This window comes from Vigna unguiculata, chromosome 2, assembly GCF_037176805.1.
Source record: "Vigna unguiculata cultivar grain cowpea cultivar isolate G323 ecotype 2 chromosome 2, ASM3717680v1, whole genome shotgun sequence".
NCBI lineage: Eukaryota > Viridiplantae > Streptophyta > Magnoliopsida > Fabales > Fabaceae > Vigna > Vigna unguiculata.
This window is the reverse complement of record NC_140793.1, coordinates 31,075,494-31,101,004: the sequence shown is the minus strand read 5'-3', so window position 1 is coordinate 31,101,004 and position 25,511 is coordinate 31,075,494. Positions and strand designations below refer to the sequence as shown.

The 25,511-nt window shown below is 29.2% G+C and overlaps 2 protein-coding genes, 1 long non-coding RNA gene and 1 pseudogene across 3 annotated transcripts; 1 reads left to right on the top strand and 3 right to left on the bottom strand.

The window, feature by feature from the left end:
* The first annotated feature begins 3,644 nt into the window (after positions 1 to 3,644).
* On the top strand, positions 3,645 to 6,448 carry LOC146888511 (uncharacterized). The gene is made up of 2 exons (XR_014992922.1): positions 3,645 to 3,945; positions 4,324 to 6,448. It is a non-coding gene; the product is annotated as an uncharacterized LOC146888511 (long non-coding RNA).
* A 3,044-nt stretch (positions 6,449 to 9,492) lies between these two features.
* LOC114174175 (large ribosomal subunit protein uL2x) lies at positions 9,493 to 11,231 on the bottom strand. The gene is made up of 2 exons (XM_028058957.2): positions 10,714 to 11,231; positions 9,493 to 10,008 (listed from the first exon to the last, which is right to left on the bottom strand). Exons 1-2 carry the CDS (start codon positions 11,151 to 11,153, stop codon positions 9,663 to 9,665), a joined length of 786 nt encoding a protein of 261 aa, XP_027914758.2. The 5' UTR covers positions 11,154 to 11,231; the 3' UTR covers positions 9,493 to 9,662.
* A 600-nt stretch (positions 11,232 to 11,831) lies between these two features.
* Positions 11,832 to 15,430, bottom strand: LOC114173031 (filament-like plant protein 5). The gene is made up of 6 exons (XM_028057225.2): positions 15,231 to 15,430; positions 14,700 to 14,839; positions 14,398 to 14,599; positions 12,710 to 14,246; positions 12,580 to 12,628; positions 11,832 to 12,448 (listed from the first exon to the last, which is right to left on the bottom strand). Exons 2-6 carry the CDS (start codon positions 14,823 to 14,825, stop codon positions 12,119 to 12,121), a joined length of 2,244 nt encoding a protein of 747 aa, XP_027913026.2. The 5' UTR covers positions 14,826 to 14,839; positions 15,231 to 15,430; the 3' UTR covers positions 11,832 to 12,118.
* Positions 15,431 to 24,159: 8,729 nt separating this feature from the next.
* LOC114174327 (protein SMALL AUXIN UP-REGULATED RNA 12 pseudogene) lies at positions 24,160 to 24,872 on the bottom strand (annotated as a pseudogene).
* Positions 24,873 to 25,511: the final 639 nt, after the last annotated feature.

Here is a 25,511-nt window from a genome sequence, read left to right as displayed (position 1 = left end):
ATTTTTCTAAATTTTATTAGGTCTTGAAAAATAAAACTCTATCAACTCTAACAAATTCTTTGAAACGAGATTGACTACATATAATATCTATACAAAGACCAGCATGAAAGTCTTTTTTTTTTTATTACAAGCTTTACCGTTAAGTATGTCTATACTAATATAATGAGATTTTGAAGAAAATGTATTCAAATGCATAAAAATGTTTATTGTATTTAAATATATTGCCATCATGTAAAAAGTAGTTAATGGAGATGCTATATGAAGCAACTTCCCATGTTTACCTGAGAGATTCCTTTGTTTATAATACATTGCTTGCAATTAAACTAAACTTTGTTCATTTTATACGTTAATGAATCAATTATTGACTTTAAATAATCTTTATAATTTCTAAATGCAAGGAAATAACTTAGACTGATTTTTAAGATTCAATAACATTGAACGGTAAAAATTATATATCAATAATTTTAGGAGAATATAAGAGTGAAATACATGAATTTCAATACCATCAACTACTTATATTGTTATTTTTATATTTTATAAATGATTTTGCCATGACTTAATTTATCAAGTCAATATATAACTAAACAACAATATATTTGTATCCATTGTGAATCTTTTTCTTTTAAATTTGTATTTAGGATGATAAAAATTACAAATATATATCAAGTTATTGTGGATCAACAACTTCTACTTATTTTCTATATTTGTATCATATATATATATATATATATATATATATATATATATATATATATATATATATATATATATATATATATATATATATATATATATATATATATATGCTTCCACTAAAATCCTAACTTGTATATTGAAGCTAATTGTATTCTTAACTTCATGTTGAATCAATTATAGAGATAATGAAAAAAAAAATTATATAACAAAGCCAAAAGTTCAAATAAAACATAATATTTATTCTGCTGAAACTTTTTTTTTTATTTACTTTCAGCATTTATTTCTTTTTAAAATTCTCCCTCTTCATCGACAATTTTCATTTTCATGTCCTAGTATTTCATCAAGTATCTATTAAGACATGAATAATATTTTTAAATTGCTTGAAAATCTGTAAGAAAATAAATATGTAACTATGTAAACACCTATCAAATAAAAACTCGAGACTTATGTATATTAAAAGAATTCTAGATTACCAAAAATATAAAAGCGAAATCACTTGATGAATATTCCAAAAAAGATAATAACACAGTATTATGCAATGATTTTACCATTTGTCTTTAATTGCGAACATTTTGAATGATATATGAACAAAACTTTTATTGTTATTGAAAAATTATTGAAAGTTAAATAATTTATTTGTCTATTATTAAAATACGTTTACTTAAAAATTTCCTTAAAAACTTTTATACGCTATGGATTATATATTGTTTATGGTTATGAAAATTAATAAGAATAGTCCAATAAATCATTTCAAAATATAATTAACTAGTAAAGTTTATATTTGAATCAAATTCCAGATAATTAATTACTAGTCAATCATCTACCTATTTTGAATATTCTATTATAATAAGAGTTAATAGATTAATGAATATTAATTAAATATGGAAGACAAATTAATAATTGCTGATTTCATATTAAATTTGTGATAAAAAATAATCATTTGGAACATAATGGCAACCTTTTAAAGGCAAAAGTAAATCACCCACTCACTGGCTGTTAAGCTTCTAATATAAACCGGAAATCCTCAATGAGTTGGTCATTATTTTGTATGCAAAATACAGGGTGATTAATTTTTTTCTTTTTTTTTATAGAGCATCAATAAGCTTATAATAATGTTTTTATGAAGTTTTATTTTATTTTAAATGAATTTTATCACGTCATATTATTTTGAATGATTTTTTTTAATTTTACTCTGATGAGGTCATATAACTTACATTTTAATATTTTTAATTTGTATTCTAATATTTAATAACTTAAAAAAGTAATCTCAAGACCCATAATTTTATTCAAAATTTAAATCTTAAATTTATGATTCTTATGGTGACACATTTTATAGACGTGACTTTTTTAAATTTAAGACTCTGATAAAGACAAATCATTAAAGATTCATTTACTATATCTTTTTTTTTCTCGTGGGGTTAACCAAAGTAATTTAATTAAAACGATAGAGAATTTAATATATTTTAAAAAATAAATGCATTGAATTTAAATTTATTACATTTCAAATTATTTAAAATTGAAATGTCTTTGCTTAGATAAAAAAATTAAGTTTATTAAATTTCTAAATAGTATTTCAATTATTATTAATACAAATTATCACCAGATTGTTAGGAATTCAAGTGTGAGTTTAAGATTCACCATCGGTTAGAAATGAAAAAATAGAGCACTATATAAGAATAAAGACTCATAAATTCATTATCTTAAAATTTTGGGTTGAGAGTGGTGTTAAATGTCTTATGTGGTTGGACTTAAGTCTCATTGGTGTTGTGTCTCCCTAGTGAAATTCTCTCTATAAACCTAACAAATGGTATTAAAATCGATTGTTAAAAGTTTAAATGAGTACTAGTTCCTGTATTGAAAGTCTTCCTAACAAGGATTGTATACTACTCATGATTTCATTCCTTCATTCATCCTTAAATTCTTGGATCTGTTTTCTTATCTGCATTTAACATTGATCAATTTTGGTAACTTAGACGGTAACTATATGCTTCATTGTTTATAAAAGATTTGACTTTGACTTATTTATTTGTTGTCGATCATAACTTTATGTTTATTTAGTTTATTTTAATTTTATTTTCAACTGTAAACATGTGGATAGAGAATTGAAACATTGAAATAAGATTATTGTTATAATATTTGTATAAATATTTTTAAGATCTTACTTATATGGATCGACCTACAAACCTTCGACTCAATCATTATGCGAAAAATATTAACTTAAATAAAATGAATAAGTTCGGTCCATTTTTTCCAAATCAATTTGGAGCAGATCAAATCGAAACAAACTAACTAGCATTACCTTCCCTAATTTAAGATCTAGATCTTGTAAAACTTTTCCATTAAAATATGTTAATCATAACATCAAAATTAAAACTTTCCATTAAAATATGTTAATCATAACATCAAAATTAAAACTAAGCCATGAAAGTAAAAATGTATTTTTGGAAACATGATGTTTATCACTAACGAAATAAAACATTAAATAGAACATAAATTTTATAAAACTCTTATATTAAAATAAAAATTACAAAATGATCCCAAGAATATTATATCATATTTACATTCATGCAGAATAAATTCAAACTTCATATAATAACCGTTGACGAAGATAATCTTATAATAAGATGAGAAAACATCCTAAAATTGATATAATAAAAGTTAAAATCCACGTAAAATAATTAAGACCACTTTTGAAATATAGGACAATAATAATTTTCACAACTAAATTTTAACAATTTTTTGTTTAAAAAAAATCCTTTAAGTATTAAAAATATAAATAAAAAATATAAATTATTTATAATATTATATTAAAAGAAAAAGTTATCAAAATTTAATTATTAAAAAAATATTTTCTTAAAATGTAATACCTTGTAACGATAAAATAGGGCCACCTGTTTTCGTTACGCGTCTTGCAATTGAACACAACTCTGTGGGAGAGATATAGGGCCACTTATTTGTTTTCATTGGAATCCGACACCGTTTCGTTTCTTTGGTTTCTTTTGCAACTTTCCTTATGTGATTGAACTCTCACCACCATTCACCGCTGTCAGTACTTCTAGGGTTTTCAATATCTCTATATAATCTCTTTTCCCGTGGTTGTTTTGCAAAGTGAAGCAGAGAGAGTGCGTGAGCATTTTGATCTCTCAGATCCACTCCCATTGCTTCTCAAATTCATCTCTTAGATTCAGTATGAACCTGTCAGGGGAAATGAAGAAGCTTTCAGAAACTCCTAGGTCAAATCTCAGCCAGGTACAAACGTTACATTTATCTATATCTTTTCGTTTATTTATGGCTCGGATCTCTTTCAAATCCCTTTTCGTACTCGCTGTATTTTACTTAAATGATATGACCTTCAACTGCGGAGGAATGTGATGATTTACCATCTGGTTTTCAAGGAAATAAATAATTTTCTGAATCGATCAAAGGCTGAATTCTATGGAAATGCCCTCTTTCGGTAATGAGATTTAAGAGATTTTTAAAAGAACACCTTTTCATTTTCGTTATTTCTGCATCTTTTAATTTTCTTTTCACGTTAACACTCACAACATTTCTTCTATATTTTGATATCCTTGTTTTGGTTTTATGTTATTTTCTCATATTCATAAACTTATTACTTTGAATTTTAAGAGGAGTGCAGCAGCGGGTGAAGAAAGTAGAGAGCAAAATTTTCAGAGTCCATCAAACATGATGCTGTCACAGAATATGCAGATTTTGATGCTAGACGCATCAGGTGGTAAAACTAGAGATTGGGATTAATTTTTGGAGGGTGTTTACCAATGGTTGAAGCTTCTTTGTTTTAGTCACTATTTGGCATTGATTAGGGTAGGTTTTGTGATTATTTGCCCTTTCTTTTTTGTTGTTATTATCACAGGTTCTTTTGTTTGATCTTTTGGCCTAGCTTTCTGACATAAAATCATGCTGAGGTTAGAAGCTGGTACTGTGTCCAGGTATCTGCCCGTAGCATGCATAATTCTATATCATAGATATTATTATCTTCGCACTTTTAAATCTCTTTGCATAACAATCATATAGCTTTTACTTATAAAAAATGTTTTTCTATTCCATTCTGTTTATTTTTTGTTTAAAAGATTTAGTTTTACATGTTTTGGAATGAAATGAACTCTTTGATGATGATGATAAGAATATTTATGGTAATAATTTAGTTTTACAAGCAAATCTAAATATAAAGAAGCGTAGTTAATAGCTACGTTTCCCAATATTAACATTTGCCGACGAAACTAAATTATTTTGTAGAGTCAAACCATATATATTTTTTCCATCAGAAAGTTCATTTCTTTCTAAAAAAAATGCATAACTAAATATTTTAAATAAAAATAATAATGAAATGAAAACATTTTTTTACAAGTAAAAACCGATTGATTATTACTGCTGAGAGATCGAAAACGTCTACAGATGTTGATAATATAATATTGTCAAATAAAGCAAGGCCAAAAGGTTAAGAACAAGAGTGTCAGATAATAAGGAGACATTATAAGAGATCCTACTCTAGTCATGCTAGATAATGAATAGAACAAAGAAGCTTGAACCATTTTCTTATCGGAAATGAAACTTTGACAAAAAAGTTTTTTACAAAATTTATAAAATTATTAAATAGAGTAATTTTTGATTTTTTTATGGAAGTTACAAAACTAAAGTAATAAAATTTTGGACAATGATACTTTGACAACTAAATTTTGACAACTTTCTCTTATATTCGAGATGATATTTTCCTAAAGTTAGGTTGTAAGAAAAAGTTGTCAAAATTTAGTTGTTAAAAATCATTTTCCTAAAATTTTATAATATTTTTTACCAAAAATGATTGTTTGTCACAATTTGTCAAACCAAACTTTGTCAAAATATCATTTTCCTTTCTTAACCCATCTTCCAAATTAGCCTATATCTCACTCTTGTTTTTGGCATCACATCCCGACATGCACGTTCCCATGACTCTAGCATATAGGTCGAACTTTGAAGCCTTTTCAATATAAGACTAATGATGGACTCCATTATCTAGAAGAATGTTATCAGTACAAGAAAATCTCTTATTATTGATTAATTTTAGGGATAAAAAATAATTAGTCAGTGATCAATTTAAATATTAATTTATAGACTACAAATTATTGATAACTAAAATAGTTTTTAAATTAGTCACTACAATGGATTAGTCTCTAAATTGGTTACTAATAATAACTACCAAGTTTTTTACTACTAAGAAAAAATAGTTTCTAAATTTGTCCTATTTGTGTCCAATTTAGACAATTTTTTTCTTGCAACTAAAGCCTGCTTAGCAAATGTTAGTGACAAATTTAGAGATCAATTCTCTATAATGACCAATTCACTGTACCAATTTGGAAACTGTTTTAAATACCAATAATTTTTAGTTTATAAATTGATATATAAATTAGTCACTATAATGACTAATTCTTTTTTGTCACTAAAATTGGTCACTAATAAGAGATTTTGTTGTACTGTATATACAAAATTAAATTCAATAGTGAAATACTTTTTAGCTTGACAAATAGGTGGTGATATAATTATGTTAGCCTAATGGCATACTCAGAGAACAATGAGTTATTTCTAATTTTAGTTTTTTTATTTTATTTAATTTTATGATAGCAATTTAGATTCGTGAGTTTAATGAGTTGTGTTTAGGATGATAAGGGATATGTTTTATTGTTCCATTCTTATTCTAAAAGAGAACATTCGTCCCCATCTCCACCATTCTATATGTGTATAATATGAGATTTTCATATTTTTTGTTGTTTTAATTTCAATTAATTAATTGATTATTTTTATAGTATAATAAAAAATCACAACAAGAAAAATATGATATTATAAAATAACGTTTTCTAGTTTTTCAATATCAAATATTTTAAAAAATTATAATTGTATAAAATGTTACACAATCATACATGAATAAAATTTCATGACAACCAAAATATTTATTAATTTTGCAAAGAGTTCATGAAACAAAATTGATAAAATTAAAAAATATTTATAAATGATTGTAAAAAAAATACAAATATACAAGTTTAAAAATATTCAAATGTCTCTCTTTCCTTCATTTCTCTTTAAATCTTATGAATCTCTTTATTTTGCTCCACCACTTGAATGAAATGTCACAAAGAACAAAAATTAAAATAATTTTAAATTTAGCATAGATTTTCCATCTTTTAAATTTAAATCTAAGTTAAATGGTGATAAACAAAATGCATGACAAGAATATTAAATTATTATATTATAATAAATGAAATGCTTTTATATAATTGTGGTGATAAAATTAGACATGAGAGAATAAATTAAAAAATAAAATAATCATATAAAATTATTAAAAGGACATTCTATGTGATAAAAATAAACTATAAATAATTACATTAAAAAGAAGAAAAAAACAAATGTGTATTAGAAACAATTTGATATACCATTGAATAAACTCTTAAAAATAAAAATAAATATATAATTAAGGATACAATAAGATGGACAATATCTTGAAGATTTAGGATAAATTTTAAAAAATAAGTGTAGTTCATGAAACAAAAATTAAGAATTAAAAAATAAAAAAGATAACTTTTTATATTATTTGATAAAAGGAATGTTTATATGATTGAAAACACGTGGAGTGTCAATCGTTATCATATGAAAAAAGAAATTAATAAAGATATTAAAATGGTGTAGAGATAATCAAATGTAAAATATAAAATAATTTCATTCACTATAATTGATAATATACTATTTGAACATAGTAGCCTAAGTGTTGTGATAAAATGAAAAATAACTTGGAAATATAACTAAAATTTATAGATATATATAAAAGACCAACATATTAGAAGAGGTGAAGAAAAATTGTGTAGCTAAAGAAAAAGAAGGGTTAAAATCATACAAGATGATTAGTATATGTTAACATTCCCTACATGTATGGTTGAAAAGGAATCTTTCAAAGAAGATTGCAATATTGTGAATTGTTGTATACCTTTATATGGTTGTCAAAAAACACTAAAATTCAAGCTCAAATTTTCTACGACTATGGACATGATGAAAGCAAATTTAGATTGTAGAATAGAAAATGTTGCATTTTTGTGTATTATTTCTTTTTATTAAATTTTGAGTGTTATTGAACCTTATTAGTTATGATGCACAGATACGATACGTGTATCGGATACGATACGTGTATCAAATATGATACGTATCAGATACGTCGATACATTTATTTTTAAAGTAATCGGATACGATTGTGATAGATACGCAATATATGAATATTGAAAAATGTACAATAGTTCTTACAAATATAATAAATATATGATTCTTAATATTTGAATCCAAAATTTCTAATTAGAGACCAATTATTTTGGTAGTCAAAACTTGGTAGCTAATGTTAGTAACCAATTTAAAACCAATTCATAATTGAAATTATTTTAATTATCAATTTATAGACTAATTATAATTTTTCGAAACTATTTTAGTTGTCAATTTAGTTACTATATAGTGTAATTATTTTTTATCACTAAAATTGTTCACTGTTCAAAGATTTTATTGTGGTATATCACGATTTTATAAAGTAGATATTTCATTGATAAGTATTTTTAAAGTATCCTAAAATATCGAACACGATACGTAATCCAAGTTGAAGTATCGGTGCATCATATTTTATTAGTGATTGGGTTTATGAGTGTAAATATATTAATTTTTTTAATTTTTATTTTTGTAAAATATTTTAAAAAATTAGTAAAATTAAGAAACTATTAACATTTAAAAAGTATATAAAAACTAACAATGATAAAAATAAAATAAAAAATTATTAACTAATATTATTTTAAATTATTTTGTTTCTCTTAATTAACTAATAAATATAATTATTTAGTTAACTTAAACATAATTGTTAAACAATTTTTAAAAAGAATTAACTAATAAACTAATAAATTTCAAAATCCGATAATTTTTAAAAATTGAATACATCAACCGCATTCTAGTTCTAGTGTATTTTAATTTAAAAAATTTAGTATTTTCAAAAAATTGAGTAGCAAATTTTGAAATCCGATACATTTTAATTAGAAAATAGATTTCATATTTATTTACCAAATTTCAAAAGGGTAATTAATATTTATTCATCAAATTTGTGAAAAGATCAAAAGATGTTAGAAATGAAAAAATTGTTTGGATTATGTGTTTGATTTTACGTCAAAATTGATTTTTTTACATAAAATTAGTACATTTTTAATTTCTAAAATCAATTAAAAAATAAAAAATTCACGTCGAATAAAAAACAATAATTATGCTATGGAGAATTGATCAATGCTCCTGACTTTCACAATTCAAAATAACAAATCTTCCTTTCTCATATTGAATCATCCTTCCAAGTTACAGGTTCCAAATCAAATCATCTTCATATGCATTTATCTGCCAGATCTACCGAATTCCGGTTCTCATAGTTATGACTTAGATTTCAGAAATTTAATATTATAAAAATGTCCACAACTTATCCAAATATTCCACTTGCGCCCTGAAGCATATAACAACCTTTGCCTGCTATATTTAAATGATTTATTGCACAAAAACAAAAAAGGTTTCACTTCTAGCATTCAAGCAACATTCCTTTCCAAAATCGAGCACCCAAAACAGTTCAGCTACACCAGTCTGAATAACAGTTGAGCAGAACTCCTAAAATAGAAAACTGCCGATAGAAAATCTGAGCTACAATACAGGCAAAAGACCGAGTTGATCAATGAAATAATGGTCTACAAAAGGAAAGAAACCATACTAGAGAGTTCGCAGTTTCAACTAGATGAAATCACCAAATGATTGACAAACAGCAAGATTGAACAGATCTTAATCATATAAAACACCGCACATTACAAGCTTCATATTTATAGTGGATATGGTGCTCAAAATAGTACCCAAACAGATGAAAACAAACTATCAAAGAAACAAAATTTGAAAATTTGTAATTAACCATATCTCTAACAATCTCCTTAAGTGGTCTTGTCAGCTTTAGCAGCGGTGGCAGCAGCTTGCCCTCTAAGACGACCAGTCCTTCTGGCAGCAATGAGACCAACCTTCTGGCCAGGAGGAGCATCACGCCTGACAGTACTAGCATGACCAATGTGCTGGTGGTTACCTCCTCCGTGAGGATGCTCAACTGGGTTCATAGCCACACCACGCACCTTAGGCCAGCAGTTCCTCTTCACTCTAAACTTATGGTAAGCATTACCAGCCTTAAGAAGAGGCTTCTCAGTTCTCCCTCCCCCTGCAACTTGCCCAATCATTGCCCTACATGCACTCGGCACAATCTTCTTCGCTCCAGAAGGAAGCTTGATCCTGCAAACAGAGTACAAAGATGTATTCAAACACTTGCACAGTTTTCCATAGAACAAACATCCACTTTACAAAATAAAATTCCTCCAAAATGATTAAAACCATAGACATTACATAAACATACAGAATTGTTCATATATCTGTCAGACTATCAACTCCTAATTTGGCATTGAAAATATAACTTGCTTTGTCAAGAACCTGACAGGCCGCTTTGCACCACTATAAAAGAAAAAAATATGACAAAAAAATAGTTTTCTATTATCTAATTTGTGCAAGTTCAACAATTTTAACTTCTCTAAACACTAATTGTTTAACTCGTCAATAAGCTAATCAAAACTAATGGACAACCTTATTTAATTTTCTTCTATTTTCTTTAATAAATAGAGTCGATGGAATTCATCCAATCAAGACAAGGTTATCTCACTTAAATCTCAACATTATTCTTCCAAAACTTAACTAAAATACCAAGCTTTCACTTCCCTTATTATGTAAAGTATTACAGATTATAATTCAGTTTTGTATTTTTTTAATAAACAAAAAAAATGGAATTGCATCACTAACCTTCGTTAACAGTAAAACAAATTAAAAACACCGCCATTGCGCAAAGCAATGGACCCCTTCTCAAACACGGATTTTGAATCCCAAAAACAAACAAAACAGTCAAAACACAAGAATCCTGAGTAAAAATATAAAGGCGCGAACACGAACCTAGAGGTGTCATTATCGGGGTTGTGGCTGATAACAATGGCGTAGTCACCGGATGCTCTGGCGAAGACACCGCGATCACCGACGTGGTGTTCGACGTTGCAGATGACGGCACCCTCGGGGATGGATCGGAGGGGCAATACGTTGCCAACTACGAGGGTTGCCTTCTTGCCGCAGTAGAGGAACTGCCCAGTATATAAACCTTCGGCCGCAACGAATAGTTCTGTCTGCTTCTTGTAGCGGAAGGGGTGGCGGAAAGTGACCTTGGCGAGAGGGGCACCGAGACCGGGGTCGTGGATGATATCGGTAACCACTCCCTTCAGGTAGCCGTTGCGTTCGCCAAAGTCGAGGCTGCGGAACCTCGCCGGACCCTTGCGGTGGTGGGTGTGGGACTTGAAAACGGAGCCCGCACCCTTACGCTGTGCGCGAATTACCCTTCCCATTCCGATTCACCAGAGTGTGTTTGTTCGCGCCGCGGCGATGGAAGACGGATAGATCGGAAGCTAGGGTTTTGGTTTTGTTGCAGGTAATATATAGTGGACGCGACACCGTTTTGTGTTTGACGTAGATTGCAATTTAGTAAATTTTAAGATTGGGTCCAGATCATTAGAACCCAATAAGTGCGTAAATGGGCTTTAGAAGATTGATACTTATGCGCCCCTGTTACTGAATATACCTTTCGTTTTCCTAAATGCACTTCTTATTTTATTCTCGTTTTCAAATAATTCCCTTGTCCCACCAAAAAGTGTTCCAAAATATATACTACCTTTCTACTCACCCCAAGTTCTTCTTTCCAACACCACCTTCCTCTCCTCACTTTATGGTGATTCCTCTTTATTTGTGTTTTTAGTTTAATTTTTGTTTCTCGGTTCCTTTTGCCATTTTTAAACTTCTCATTGTAATTTAAAATTCCTATCCCTCTTCTTTATTCTTCAAAACTCAATTTTTCACTTTTTTGTCCTTTTAATTTTTTTAATTTGAAGCAAAAATAAGGTTCCATGAATCAAAAATATGTTCAAAAAAAAAAAGTATAAACAATAATGAAGATGAAGGGTGTAAAAAGGGATTTGAAGGAAAAAAGGTATTAAGGCATGTAAATATTAGCTTAGTTGAACTTAAAATAAAAAGGTTCGAAGGTAATATAGTTGTTTTTCCATGATATAGTAGTAGCGTGACGTAGTGCAACAATGCAAGGATGGATTCAAAATGTTGAAGAGAATTACAGACACACATGAGCCTCCAGAATATTTTACCATATAGCCTATGTACAACATCATTGGGGAGGTCCCAACGATACAAGACAATGAAAGTAACAATGTTAGTGACTACTTCTCTCTGCTAACTACGAGAATTTCTTGATTCTTCCATGCAGCAGAGACAGAAGAATTCGATTCAGAAAGCACATAACTTAAGAGTTTAACCAAAAGTTGCCTTCGGTGTCTGAAAGGCATGATGTGGCACCAGAGTTATGAGATGAAAACTCTTCAGCCACTCCTTGACTATCAGACACTACGCTACATGCCTCAGCATGGTCAATTTCATTTGAATTACATGATCCGTAAGAATTAGACCAGCCATAAGATGGTTTGGCTAACTTTTCATTCACTTGAAGCCTTTTACTATGATGAGTCGTGGTTACTCCTATCTGGGGGCACATCTCTTGCAACTGTCTACCAAGTATAGAAAGAGTCTCTTGGCATTCTGCTAGCTTTTTCTCTGCAGCTGCTAGCTCTTTATCCTGTTGTCATGAAGAGATTAGAAAACACTGAGCAGAAAAAGGACATAATTGCTTCTTTTACGTTAAACAAAAGAGCTTTATTTTACCAAAGACAAACATATGACAAGAGTTTTATTTAGAAATGTACGTACCTTCCTGGAATTTGCTGTTGAATTCGATGCACACACCGAGCACGGGTCCCTTCAAGTGCCAAACACACCAAAATTTTAGAAAGGATCACATGAAGTTGAAGAAACAAACAGTTTAAAAACTATACAGTACCTTTGCATTTTCTCTTCAATTTCTTTGTATCTCACTAAAGCATCGTGATGACTTAGTTTTTCTGTAGCAAGATCATTCTTTAGCTCATCCATCTTTTCCTTTAAATACTTATTTTCAGTTTCTAACTCCTCTACACGATTTTGAAGAGACTTGTAAGACTCAGTCATACATTTCAGCTGAATTTCAGTTAAACTACATGATTTGTGGGAAGACGCCAATTGTGCTTTCAGTTCTTCTAGAAGTTGCATGTTTTCCTGTAACATCAGCTTTTTTTCTTCAAGATCTTGCATATGCACATCATGTTCAGCTGCCTTATTCGTCGGGTCAAAACAATTTTGATTTGAAGATAAACAACTAGTCTCCTTTTTATCTTCGGCGGTATCACTAGTTTTACTAATGATGCCAAGAGGTACACCACCATTGTCTGATAAACATGCCATCTTCTCCACTTCCAAAAAGTCATCCATCAGTTCTGAGACAGTTTCACTCCTATGATTCTCAAATTTACCTACACTTCCAATTCTATTTATATCAGAGTGGTCAAGAATTGATGTTGCACAGGACTCAACAGGACTTTCGGGATCCTCATGCCCATTATCAGAGATAGAAGTAATGCTCGGTGAGTAGCTGTAAATTCTTCTAAAGGAGTTTTCATAATTGTTTGCCAAAATTGCTTTCTGGGTGCTTCTTTCTTGATGCCTCTCTGCTTCCAAGTGCTTAAGTCTGCCAACTGTTTTAGCATACAAGTTTTTAGAAGCCTGTAGTTCAGCATTACTTGAGGCCAATGCTTCTTTCAATGTCCTTGTTTCTTCTTCCAACACCTGTAACCTTTTGGAAAGAAACTCAGATTCTTGCAGGTTATCACTTTTTGAAGTAGTTTTTCTTGGATGGAATGCACTAATGACATGATGTGAACTCTCAACTTCTAGCTTCATTTGTGCTAATGCAGCAGCCCCAGGTAACTTCTTTCTCAACAGACCACGAAGTCGTTGGCACTCATTCTCTAGCTTGGCAATGTTCTTGACATCCTCTGTGTGCTGCTTGTTTGCCACTTCTGCAGATCTCATAACCATATTCTTCTCTTCGTTACGGATATCCAGCTCCTTAGAAATTACATGCAGCTCATACTTCAAAGAAGATATTTCTTTCTCTTTTGACTGAACATTCTTCGTTAGAAGCTCCACCTCTCCCTCGACTTCAGACTTTTCTTCTTTTAGTTTCACTATTTTGTTTGAACTTTCTTGAAGTGATCTTAGAAGGGCAGCATTTTCACCGGCTAACTCTCGTAGTCCTTCATCCAAATTGTCTATTTGAGCTTCAAGTTCTAACTTGCTTTTCTCCCATTGATGAGATTTCATAAGAATCACCTCCTGCAGTTTATGCTCACTTTCTTCCTTTACAATTCTTATCTGCTTCATGCACTCTTTTAGGGCGTCATCTAGGTGAGCTGCTTTCTCATCAACGGTAAGCTTAGAGAGAGATACCGATTCAAGTTGACATCTCAGGGAAACAACTTCTGCATCAGCTTTCTCCCAACCTAAAATGCATATGAAGCTTAATTAACCAACACCAAACAAGTGCAATATAGACATTGAAGAATGATCAAGTCATTTGAAAATGTTGTAGCTGAGTATTTTTCAGAAAAATAGTTACGTGGAGTTATGTACATTTGTGTATATGAGAATTACCTGACACTGCTTCCTCTGCAACTTTTGCATGCTGTTTAACTAGATTATCCTTGTTATTTAATTCTGTATAAACTGAAGATAGCTTTGCTTCCAAAGCTTTTAATTGATCCTCCAAGTTTACAACTTGATCTTCCAACCCAGACATACGAGTATACGACTCCATGGATATCTGAACATAGTTCTTATTTTTGCTGTTGTCTTGCTGAAAAAGACAAACAAAAAAACAAGGCCAGTGAGAAATTTACCAAGTGACTTCATGTAAAAACGTTTTCCCTCCTGAACCTCTAGAAAGAACAAAATACCTTATCTACATGTGCCACAGAAGACAAGGTTGGAACAACAGATTCATAAGAGACAGGTTTCTCATCCTCAACCTTTATGCTTTTATCAGATGACTTTTTCTTCCAGAGCCAACCCCGGCGATCCATCTCAAAATTCTACCCTGCTCACATCATTCGATTGTCAGGTAAAAAACATGTATATATAGTACTGTTATTATCTGTTCTGTGTACTCTTTATCAGCATTACCATTGCCTAAGAAGTTATTGTAATTTATATAGTCTGCTAAACGGCCTAACATGAAATATTTGAATGGGAAAAGGATTAGAGTACTATATTGGGACTGTGAATATACTCTCATTTAAATTTAGTTTAAAACAAAATCAACTACCTCATGAACTTCAAAATCAAACAGAAGAACTACGGAATGAAACAGCAGTAACAAAGTAGAATGTACTAACTACTACTACTTCAGATACAGAACACATAAGTTGACACACTGATACAAAACACACCATGGAGCAAGAAACAGATAGAGAAAAAAAAAAACTTACCCCGAAAGAAGAAAGAAGAATGAGATATCTTTAGTTAGAGTGATGGAAAATAAAAGAAGCAGAAGGACAATGAGGATTGGATTTGAATGGGTGTGTTGGCTTCTGAAGGTCCTGAAAGAGTGAGTTAATAAGTGTTTGACTTGGAATGTGAAAGAGAGACAGAAAAAGAAGAGGAGCGGGGTTAAGGTGATGAAGTAATGGCCAAATGTGCGCGTATGCGGTCACTGTTTAAACGCTCCTCGGCTCCACCTCGATAAAATAAAAGAGTAATTTGAAAAATAGTTGTATAAAATGAGAAGGTGACGAAAGAACTACCTAGTTGGGTTTTTACGATTTTCCTTTGAGCGGATAATAATACGTATTTGAACGATGGAAAGTTTTTTAGGTATTTCTGTTGTCGTTTTGTGTGTCTTTTTCTACCTTTACTGTTGTCGTTTATGTGGCCCAAACAAAGCTTGGCATTGGGAGGTGCGAATTCCCACATCCACTTCAACGAATAGAGTTTTTTGTCCAATTGCACCTTTGCAGTGTCTGCGTGAATTTGAAATATACATGCTAATATCTGATGGTTGCTGTTTTGTTTTGTCCAGACAATTAATGCTTGATGTGCGTTTCCTTTCTCTGTGGTTTCTCTTCTTTTACAAGATCAAGAATTACACATTTAGAAAAAATATAATTATTTAAATTTTTTTATTTTATTTTATCATGTTTTTTAAAACATCTTCATTTTAATTCATATTTGACATTACAAATTTTTACAAGAAAAATATCGATGATCGGTAAAATTTACTGAGTTCATTTCTTTCTTTTTTATGTTGATATATAATACGTGCAAATACCATGGTACGTAGAGCATCTTTCGTATAGGTCATAAATTTTAATTTCTTTTTTATGGGTCTACAAATTTTGATCCTGTTCTTATTATTAGTTATTGTAAATTATTTTGTATTTGTTATTGTGAAATATTTTTCACATGACTTACTTTTAATGAAAAATATATATTTTTTATTCTCGAATGTCTTATTTAAGACTTTAAGCTGATGAGTATGAGATATGTATTAGAAATAGGGGAAACGACATGTTAAGAAAATTTTGTTCTATAAACTTTGACAAATTATTTATTTAAGTAAAAGGTACTACTTCATTATTTTATTTGGATTAAAAAATTAAAAATTAATCTACTTTAATTTTATTTATGAAACTTTGTCAAGTTTCTAATAAAAATTGTTAAAAGATAATTTTCCTAGAAATACAAAGGTGAAGATTAGTCCTAATTCGCAAATTATTTTTTATGATTTGAGTTAGGTTGGGTTAAGAAATTTTCAATATTTTTTAAAGTAGTTTGAATTAAAAATTATTCACTTAAGTCACAGATTAAACAAATTTGAGTCAAGTTGAATATAGATTCACTTATAATCCACCACCAATAACAATACTTTATTTATTTATTTACTACTTTTTATGATATTTTTTATTATAATTATTTATTACTTCTAATCTCACGTGAAAGTGAAATTAAATTTAATATTATATAAGTGTTATACTCATATTTATGTTAAAATTTAAATTTTTATTAAATATTTTTTATTTAGGGATAAACTTTATTTAAAATTAGAACAAAAATTGTAAAGTAAGGGCTAACACTAAAAATCACATAAATTATTAAATTAACATTAAAATTAACACATTTTACAATATTACAATAAACCACTCTAATTATTATTGGGATAAAAAAAATCTAAAAGTAGTTACTTTTACAAAAGTAAAAAAGATATACATTTAAATTTGACAATTTTATTTTATAATCGAATGTTGCCTGATGTTTTTATTTAATAGTGTATGTGATTTTTAACTTTTAAAATTTAAATCAACGGTGTTAGTTTCCGTTTTTTAAATTTTCATTATAATTTTAAACCAACTCTATTTCTAAATTTAAAATATTTAATAAAAATAAAAATTTTAATAAAAATATCAATATAACATTTATATACAAATTAAATTAAATTTTAATTTAGAAATTAACAAAATTATCTTTTAAAGAGATTTGGCATTAAATTGAATAATAGTAACAATATAGGAAGGATCGAAATCGAATACAAGTTACTATGTGCTAGCATATTGATTTGACATTAGACATATTTTTAAAATGAAGAAAAAATTAAAAAATTAAACAAAATAAATAATGAATAAATAAATAAAATTAAATTGACATATAAGTTATAACACACATTATTCATTATCTATTATTTATCTAAATAATGTTAAAACAATGATTAAATTAAATAAAATTAACAAAAATTAAAAACAGACGAAAATAAACATTAAAACTAAACTAAATAAACTCAACCAAAATAGAAACTGAATAGGCATTTAAATAAAAACAAAGTGAATAGATTCAAATTACTGGTTAAACTTGTATGAATAAAGTTTATTCTTTACATAAAAAAAAAGTTGCAACTAGAACCGGCGAACCATATAAAGTAAAAATGAAACCCTTTTGCATTATATAGACAAATATGAATGTCATATTATAATTTAAATTTTTTAGAATTAAGTTAGATTAACAATCCACTTATTTATCTTTAAATTGTATCAACAAATTTTACTTATTTGATTAATTTCCTTAATACTAAAGAATTTATTTTGTCCTCTGTAGTTTATTACTACAATATCTAAATCTAATTCACATAACATTAAAGTGCATAGAATTACTTATTCTTTAAAATATTGAATAACATCGAAACCTAAATCTAAAATAAAGAATTTCAAACAGCATGGTGGACACTTACAATATCATGAGACAAATGATTGATTTTTCTTATAACATGAATTTTGTTGTCGCTTGAACCAAATGATAATAATCAAATGCAAAAAATTATATTAAACAAATTACCAGCATCATGACGTTCTTTTTTATTTATTTTCTATTTGAAATTATCATTAATTTAAAACACATATCAACATTTATAATACAATGAAAAAGTATAATATTAGCTCACTGTAGTACATCAAGAACAGCAAATAAATACTCATATTCTACACTTTTTTTCTTTTGTAAATATTTTCATATCAAAACAATATAACAACTTAAATGAAAACAACTCCAAATAATTCACAACGAATCTTAGGAGAACAAATATAAACTCAAAATAGCATAGGGTTGACAAGGGGGGTGGAAACGGTTTTATAATCCAATTTAATCTCGAAAAAAAATTATATGTATTTAATTTTAATTAATTCCCAATATTTTTTAAATAATTTAATTATATTTTTCCATGTAAGTCTGTGAGGTACAAAGCGTTAACGCATGTATACTATTATAATAAAAATACATAATTGAATTAGAAAATAATAAAGGATCAAATTGAATAGTTTTTAAAAATGGACAAAAGAAATATTTTTTTTAACCTGAAATTAATTTAGTTTTGTAATATTTAATTAAGACTCACAAATTTAGCATATAATTTGAAATTTATATAGCATTGTTTAAAAACTTATATTATTGGTAATTACTGATATTTTTACTGATTTTTAATTTTTTATTTCAAGTAAAAAATAGACAAAAAAAGATTTATTTTAACCTGAAATTAATTTAGTTTTGTAATATTTAATTAGGATGAATTGTGGATAAATTGGGATGAGGGTAGTAGTAGTGCTATAGTTGGATAAAAGGATTAGTATGTTAGTTTTAGACAGACTCACACAAGATTGAAGTGAAATTAATCCATCAATTTAACACCAGTTTTAATGGACTTCATTTTTAGCATGCATCCAGTTTGACTTTTTCTTCGAGAACCTCCTTTTTTTCTCCATGCACCCCAAAAAAATTATAATTCTCAAATTATCCTTATAAAAATGTAAAACTTATTCATGCAACTCCTTCTTTTAACAAAAAGAATAAATTTTAGAATATCTTCCAAAATATACAATTTCATATACACGTATTTTATTTTAAAAAATATTTCCAAATTCAATTTTATTTTATATTATATAATTCAAAATACAAATTAAAAAAATTAAATATTTTGAAATGTCTTTTTAGAAATGAAAATACTATAAAAAAAATACTCGATCTAAAATATATTTATTATACCCGTATTTGAGAAATTATTTTTAAATACCGGAAGAAAGAATGAAAAATGGATCAAGTATTCTTTATCTGGATTAGCATTCCATTTTGATCCTTTCATCATCACCATTTTCCATCCATCCTTTTAAGCACTCGTAAGAAGAAAAAAAGGTACAGGAAGAAATGATCACAAAACTATGGGCTATATTATATGGCTGGCCCGAAAACCATTAAAAGGTTTATCAATAAATAAAATTGATAATCACGTTTAAGTATCTCAAAAGGCAATTCCAAATCTAAATAAGAAGATATTTAATATTATAACTTGTCATGTATGCTCTTACAATGTTCACTTATTTGCACATAAAATAACTAACTCAAAATAGATTAAATATATCATTTAAATTTTAAAGATATTTATTTACATCTTTCACCTCAAATTCAAAGAACAAATATATAACTTCGAAATCTTAAAAACTAATGGTGTATTTGGACTATAAAAACGGACATAAAACTAAGACAATTCAATTGATTATGGATTTCAATTGGATTGGCTTGGTCAAATTAAATTAAATTCACTTGAAGATTAAATAGGTTTGAGTTGGAAGTGAGTTAATTTTTTTTAAACTTGAATACTATTTAATAATATTTGAATTATATAAGTTAATATTTTGATTTTTATTTCTTACTTGTGGTTAATGTTAAGTGGAATAGTTGAGAAAACAAAGTAGGTTTAAATGAGTTAATTCATTTAATCTACCGATCCATAGTAAATAAAAACAAATTATAAAATTTATAATTTATTATAAAGTGAGTCAAATTTAGTTAATTCGTTTTTAACTCACTTTACAATGAATCATAACTTATAAATCATATTAACTTACTTTTTATAGTCGATGTTTTCTAATCGCAAATAGTCTTTATTCGAGTGAATTAAATTATTTTAACCTATTGAGAAAAAAAATTGCATCTAAAAATTTGTTCAAAACTAGAATTTTAACCTATTTTAAACAGTACAAATTTTAGTTTACACATTTCATAAAAATTATAATTTTGGTTTCTATTTTTCTTACAATTTGAACTCTAATTTTTAATTATCCGTAATTTTTTATTTTGAATACAATTTTAATCTCTTAATTTTTAATCATCCGTAACCTTGCTCAATTTTTCAGTTTTAAAAACGTCATTTTCCTCAATCCTGTATCAAATATTGCTTCCAATTTTATTAAAAAGCCGGAAGTTCGACGTTACGTGTTTTTCCTTAACCTACTACATAATGCTCAAATTGAGAAAAAAATTTACATATAACTAAACTTAAAATTGAACAAATTTATGAATAACTAAAGAGTCAAAATTATGCAAACAAAATAAAAAACAAATCTATACATAATAATTAAAATTGAGGAACTAAAGTGATGGAAACAAAAGTTGGAAGTCAAAAGTACGGATTTGATAAAATATAGATAACAAATTTACGATTAAGCCCAAATTAAAGATAATGACGAGGAGGGATATTATTTTTAACAATATTCCTAACTCCAAAAAGTGGGCACCATAAGTTAAGTTATAATGATGGAGGGTCCAATCCAAAATAGTTTATTAGTATTAATTTTCTCCAAATGAAACTAGGTCAAAATAAAAAATAAACATATCACTATGTAGATAGGATGGAAAATATTGGTACATATGACTGACTTTATAGAAAAGGTCAAAACTAAACATTATTTCAATTTCATGTGTAGAAACTTTTTTCCTTTACCAATTATAATATTAGAATAGAGTTAGACTTGGGAAATATTTTTTTATTAGAAAGCCTTTATTAGAAGTTGAACAATTTGGGAAATTTTTTATGGTTTGTCCACGAAAAACGTGGACCCAACACGTGTGTTGATAAGGTCGAATGAAATGGAAAATCAGCAAATTAAAAAAAGGAAGAAAAGCTAAGCATGTACACTCATTTTTGTGTTGAAAAATGAAAAAATTGAAAACATTTCACGTGGAAACTGAATTAAAATTGAAATCCATCGTCGAAACTGTGACGGACAATATTTTAGGATGCACCTGGAATCCACGTTTGGATGGAAGCAAAAGCACCCAAAGAAGAGGAAGCCATTGCTTTGTCTGCGTTAAATCATGTCATAGTTGAACATGAAGTTTGAATTTTGGGAGACATATATACTTGAAATACCAATTTTATTATAATTTCGTACATTGAAAATACAGAAAAAATGGGTACGTGGCTTTGCTTGTGTTCATGAACCTGACATGTCTGCCCTACTACTTCTTCAGCAACCGAACCTACCTTATGTCCTTCTTTAAATAATCGAAACCAGGGTTTTAGATTTGGAAAACAGCGTATAAAAGCAAGTCTTGTCTATATATAAAGTACATCTCCATATACAAGTCAATATTTGACATTTATTATTTTGTTCAACTTTGGATGCTTTTCAAATTCATAAACTTCAACGTTATGATTAGTTCTACTTTTCCATTTGCATTTATTAGTTTTGGCTTCAATGATTTTCTAAAGCTTTTGGGATGAAGTTTACTCATTAAGGCTTATCAATTTACATAAAAAATTTCAGTATTTCGGTTAATTTTTAGATGTGGGTCAATTATAAAATTGGGTGAACTCCACTGAATATAGAACGACATCTAAAAAAAATCATCGGAAATGATATCGATTTCTGTGAAAAAGTAAAATCGTCATACATCATGATGATTGCATTATGGTGACTTCTATGATTTGATAAAGAGGAAGTCGTGAAGACTCTTACCAACTTCAACTAAATGTAGCTAGAATTCATGACAACTTCTTTTGGACATAAGAAAGAGAAATGGCAAGAATTCTTACAAATTTTGTTTCTTTTGATTTGTCAAAATTTTTTTTTCATTCGTAATGACTTCACCTGTAAAATCATCGATATTCGGTCTAACATGACCCTAATTTTTTAATTACCTCGCAATCCCGTTTTATAATTTACCGTTCAAAAATGACCCATAACTGAAAAAAAAATCCCGTATTTCAATAAAAGAGAAACATGTTCCAATGGTAATCATAATAATTTGAAGCAGTGAATATTTACTAGAAGATGATGAAAAGTTCATCTAAAATATAAGCAACGGAACGGAACGATCCATGCTTACCTTCATAATTATGATTGAATAGGTCGACAACATAAAGAGTTCATGTCTTGTACAATAGTACTTTCACATGAGAACTTCAGTGGTTAAGTTGTCAATATATTTTCCTTTTTCTCATCGGAAAGTGTTGCTATTATTATTTTAAATTTTCGTCCTTTTCCTTTCGGGCAAATAAGTATTACCACGAATACCATTTGTTGCGATAATTAATGTTCTGGCAAAGACAATTATACAGTGATTAATTGATCCCTAATTTTTTGTCCTCTATATATATAAGCAGACACCCGATGGACATTATTTGGTGACTAGCAACCTAATTAATGTAAACCTCTGAGTTTAAAATGAATCAAATAAAAAGGTTGGACTCTGACCGGAGTTGTGACTCTCTGTGACACACTTGTCCAAATCGTATAGCAGATTAACAATATCAAAGAAAACAAGCTGATTTATTTCTGTGGCTTAAGATAATTAGGTTTTGTCATTTGTTAATGAAGGAAGGGACAAAAGGACTGTGTGTTTAATTGCTGAGGGGACCCCATTTGATGAACCATGACATGTGCAAGGTTGCAGACAGATTAAGAAGACATTTGTATGATTTTTAATTATGGTGAAATATGGAATTTACACGTTTGCTGAGTATATACTAATATGGGGTCCATGCATGTACTAGAATTTTCAGGTAATTTAGAAGGAAAAATATCTCAGTACTTGAAATTGTAAGGACAGGTATAGTCGTTGTCCCTTGTGTCGGCTGTAAGAGTAAATGAAAACATACATTATTGAGAATATGTCCATTTCATATTACCCTTCTCATTGGATAAACTGTGTATTGTATATGAAATGAAAAAGATTTCTTTGATTGTAAGAAATAATTATATAACTTAAGGGTAAATATTAATTTTAAAATACTTTGATCTTTACGAAAGAAAAACACAAACAAACCTTAATCACGGTCTGTGACGAGGATTTTAAGCATGTCCAGTTTTGGTTAGTTGGATTTGAGGTCACGTTAGATGAGATAGAAAGACGACAATGCATGAAAGAAGTTCAAGCCTAGTGATGGCTAAGCAAACTTTTCCCATGCAACTTGCAAGGCTTAACATGTTTCTGCTACTTCTCTCTCTGCTTGTCCTATTTGCAGTGATTATTCTTTTGGTCAATGAAATTCTTTCTATTCAGAGAAAGAGAGAGAGAATGTAGCGTACCCCGCATCATATCCGAAAGGGATGTGACATAATGATCCATTATGTATCATGCATGATTAGTCACAAGTATGTGCATTGCAGTTTTATATTGCTTTTCGTAATGCTAATAAACTTTGCAGTTTTAGTATTGTGTTACAACCTGTCTATCTCCATCTTTCAACTATTCATACACCACTTCACTTTCATCTTTCAAGAATATCAGAACTCTGGTAAGTAACTGATGAAAACTCAAATTTTGTTTTGGATTTGAGGAAATGGAGCTTGAAAAGACAAGAACCGAACCCAAATTTTCATTTACTTATTCCCTTTTCCTCCTAACACCTTTGAATGAATGACCAAAACCACTGTTATTTACATTGCTTAACTTAGCCAATTCTGAAAGGGTTTCTTTTTTCTGGAGGTTGCTTCTTTTTCTCATCAAAAGTTTTGAATGTCAAACAATAAGCCAAGCAGAGAAATGCAAATTAAAGCAAAGAGGATATCAAAATATTTAACAGGGTAACACCCCCCATGAACAACATTGCTTCACTTAAATCACCACTCACCAAAGGTAAAAATGACATTGCCAAGGAACAAATATGCTTGGACATCAATCTATATATCTATACTATATACAATATAGCAACACCAAAGTAAAATGTTAACAGTAGTGACCTAGTCATAACCACCACTTGACAAAGGGATTTCTTAACTAGTAAATCACCACTTGACAAGGGATGTATGTGACTATAATCCTGGCTTCTGAAATGTGTAGTTCCTCCTTTCTTATCTCATCATGGAGGTTAAGGACTCAAATGCAACTTCATCACAGGGTATGGTAAGTCCCATGTCATGGTTGAAGCCAAACTCCTCCTCAGCTCTTTGGAGCAGACTTTGAAACTGTGGATAAGCCAGCCATGAGATTGGGATAATGTATCTGGTCCTGTTCTCCCCAACATACACTGCAAAATGGCCTTTTGGTACATCATCAGGAAGACCCTCTTCATTGAAAGTCTGCTTCTTGCCAAAACTTGAGCACCTTTTCACAATTTGCTTTAGAACAACAGCTTGTGGTAGTTTATTGGATTTTTTGATGGCCATTATGTTGCTCTTGCACCTTCAAAGTAGAATTTTTTGTGTCTGAGAGGGTTTGGGAAGTGTGGATTATGGGGTAGAGTGGAGGGGTATTTATGGTGAGATAGCACAGTGGAAGAAAGAACCAAAGTCATGTGGGTGTGGGGACTGGTAGCAGACCAAAGTGTTTTAGGCTAAACTTGTTTATGAGGGAACGCAAGTTCCAACACCAGTGAACGTTTGTTTGCCTGCTCCTTCCCCAATAGACAACGTGGTCCACTTTTCCTCTTAACTCAAAATTTTTCCATCACTTTGTCTCCATTCACTCATCCTATTATCATGTCGGAATTTTTCACTTGCACACATTCAGTTTTCCATCTTTTCTTGCTCCTGCTGGATGCTGCAAACTCAGCATTTTCGCCAAGTAATCATAAAGGGCTAGTGCCAAAATATAGCTGCTCCTTCTTTTGTTTGTAATCTGATTCAATTCAACTGTGTTAATTACCACAAATAGAGTCTCAAACATAGTAAAAACGGCGCAAAGCAATATTAAACTGGCTAGATTTTATGCTTCAAACATGGTATTTTCGTTTTGGTATCAGTTAATTACCAAATTGTCACTTTCAGAACTAATCAGTTAATTAGGCGTGTCGCAAACACATATAAGGCGAAAATCGTTTTCAGATTGAATGAGAGCTTAAAACCATTTAACAGAGCATTCAATGGTATTGCCATTTTGGGTTCCTCGTCCCTGTAGTGTTATTTTTTACTATTTTGAAGTAATCATGTACAATCACGCTACCAAATACT

Bases quoted from the DNA above. Each gene is read 5' to 3' on its own strand.
- LOC114174175 (XM_028058957.2), bottom strand. From the start codon at position 11,153: ATGGGAAGGGTAATTCGCGCACAGCGTAAGGGTGCGGGCTCCGTTTTC. The intron at 10,009-10,713 runs GTTCGTGTTCGC...CTCTGTTTGCAG, and splicing joins CCCGATAATGACACCTCTAG to GATCAAGCTTCCTTCTGGAG.
- LOC114173031 (XM_028057225.2), bottom strand. From the start codon at position 14,825: ATGGATCGCCGGGGTTGGCTCTGGAAGAAAAAGTCATCTGATAAAAGC. The intron at 12,629-12,709 runs GTACTGTATAGT...TGGCACTTGAAG, and splicing joins ATTGAAGAGAAAATGCAAAG to GGACCCGTGCTCGGTGTGTG. The intron at 12,449-12,579 runs GTACGTACATTT...TCATGACAACAG, and splicing joins CAACAGCAAATTCCAGGAAG to GATAAAGAGCTAGCAGCTGC.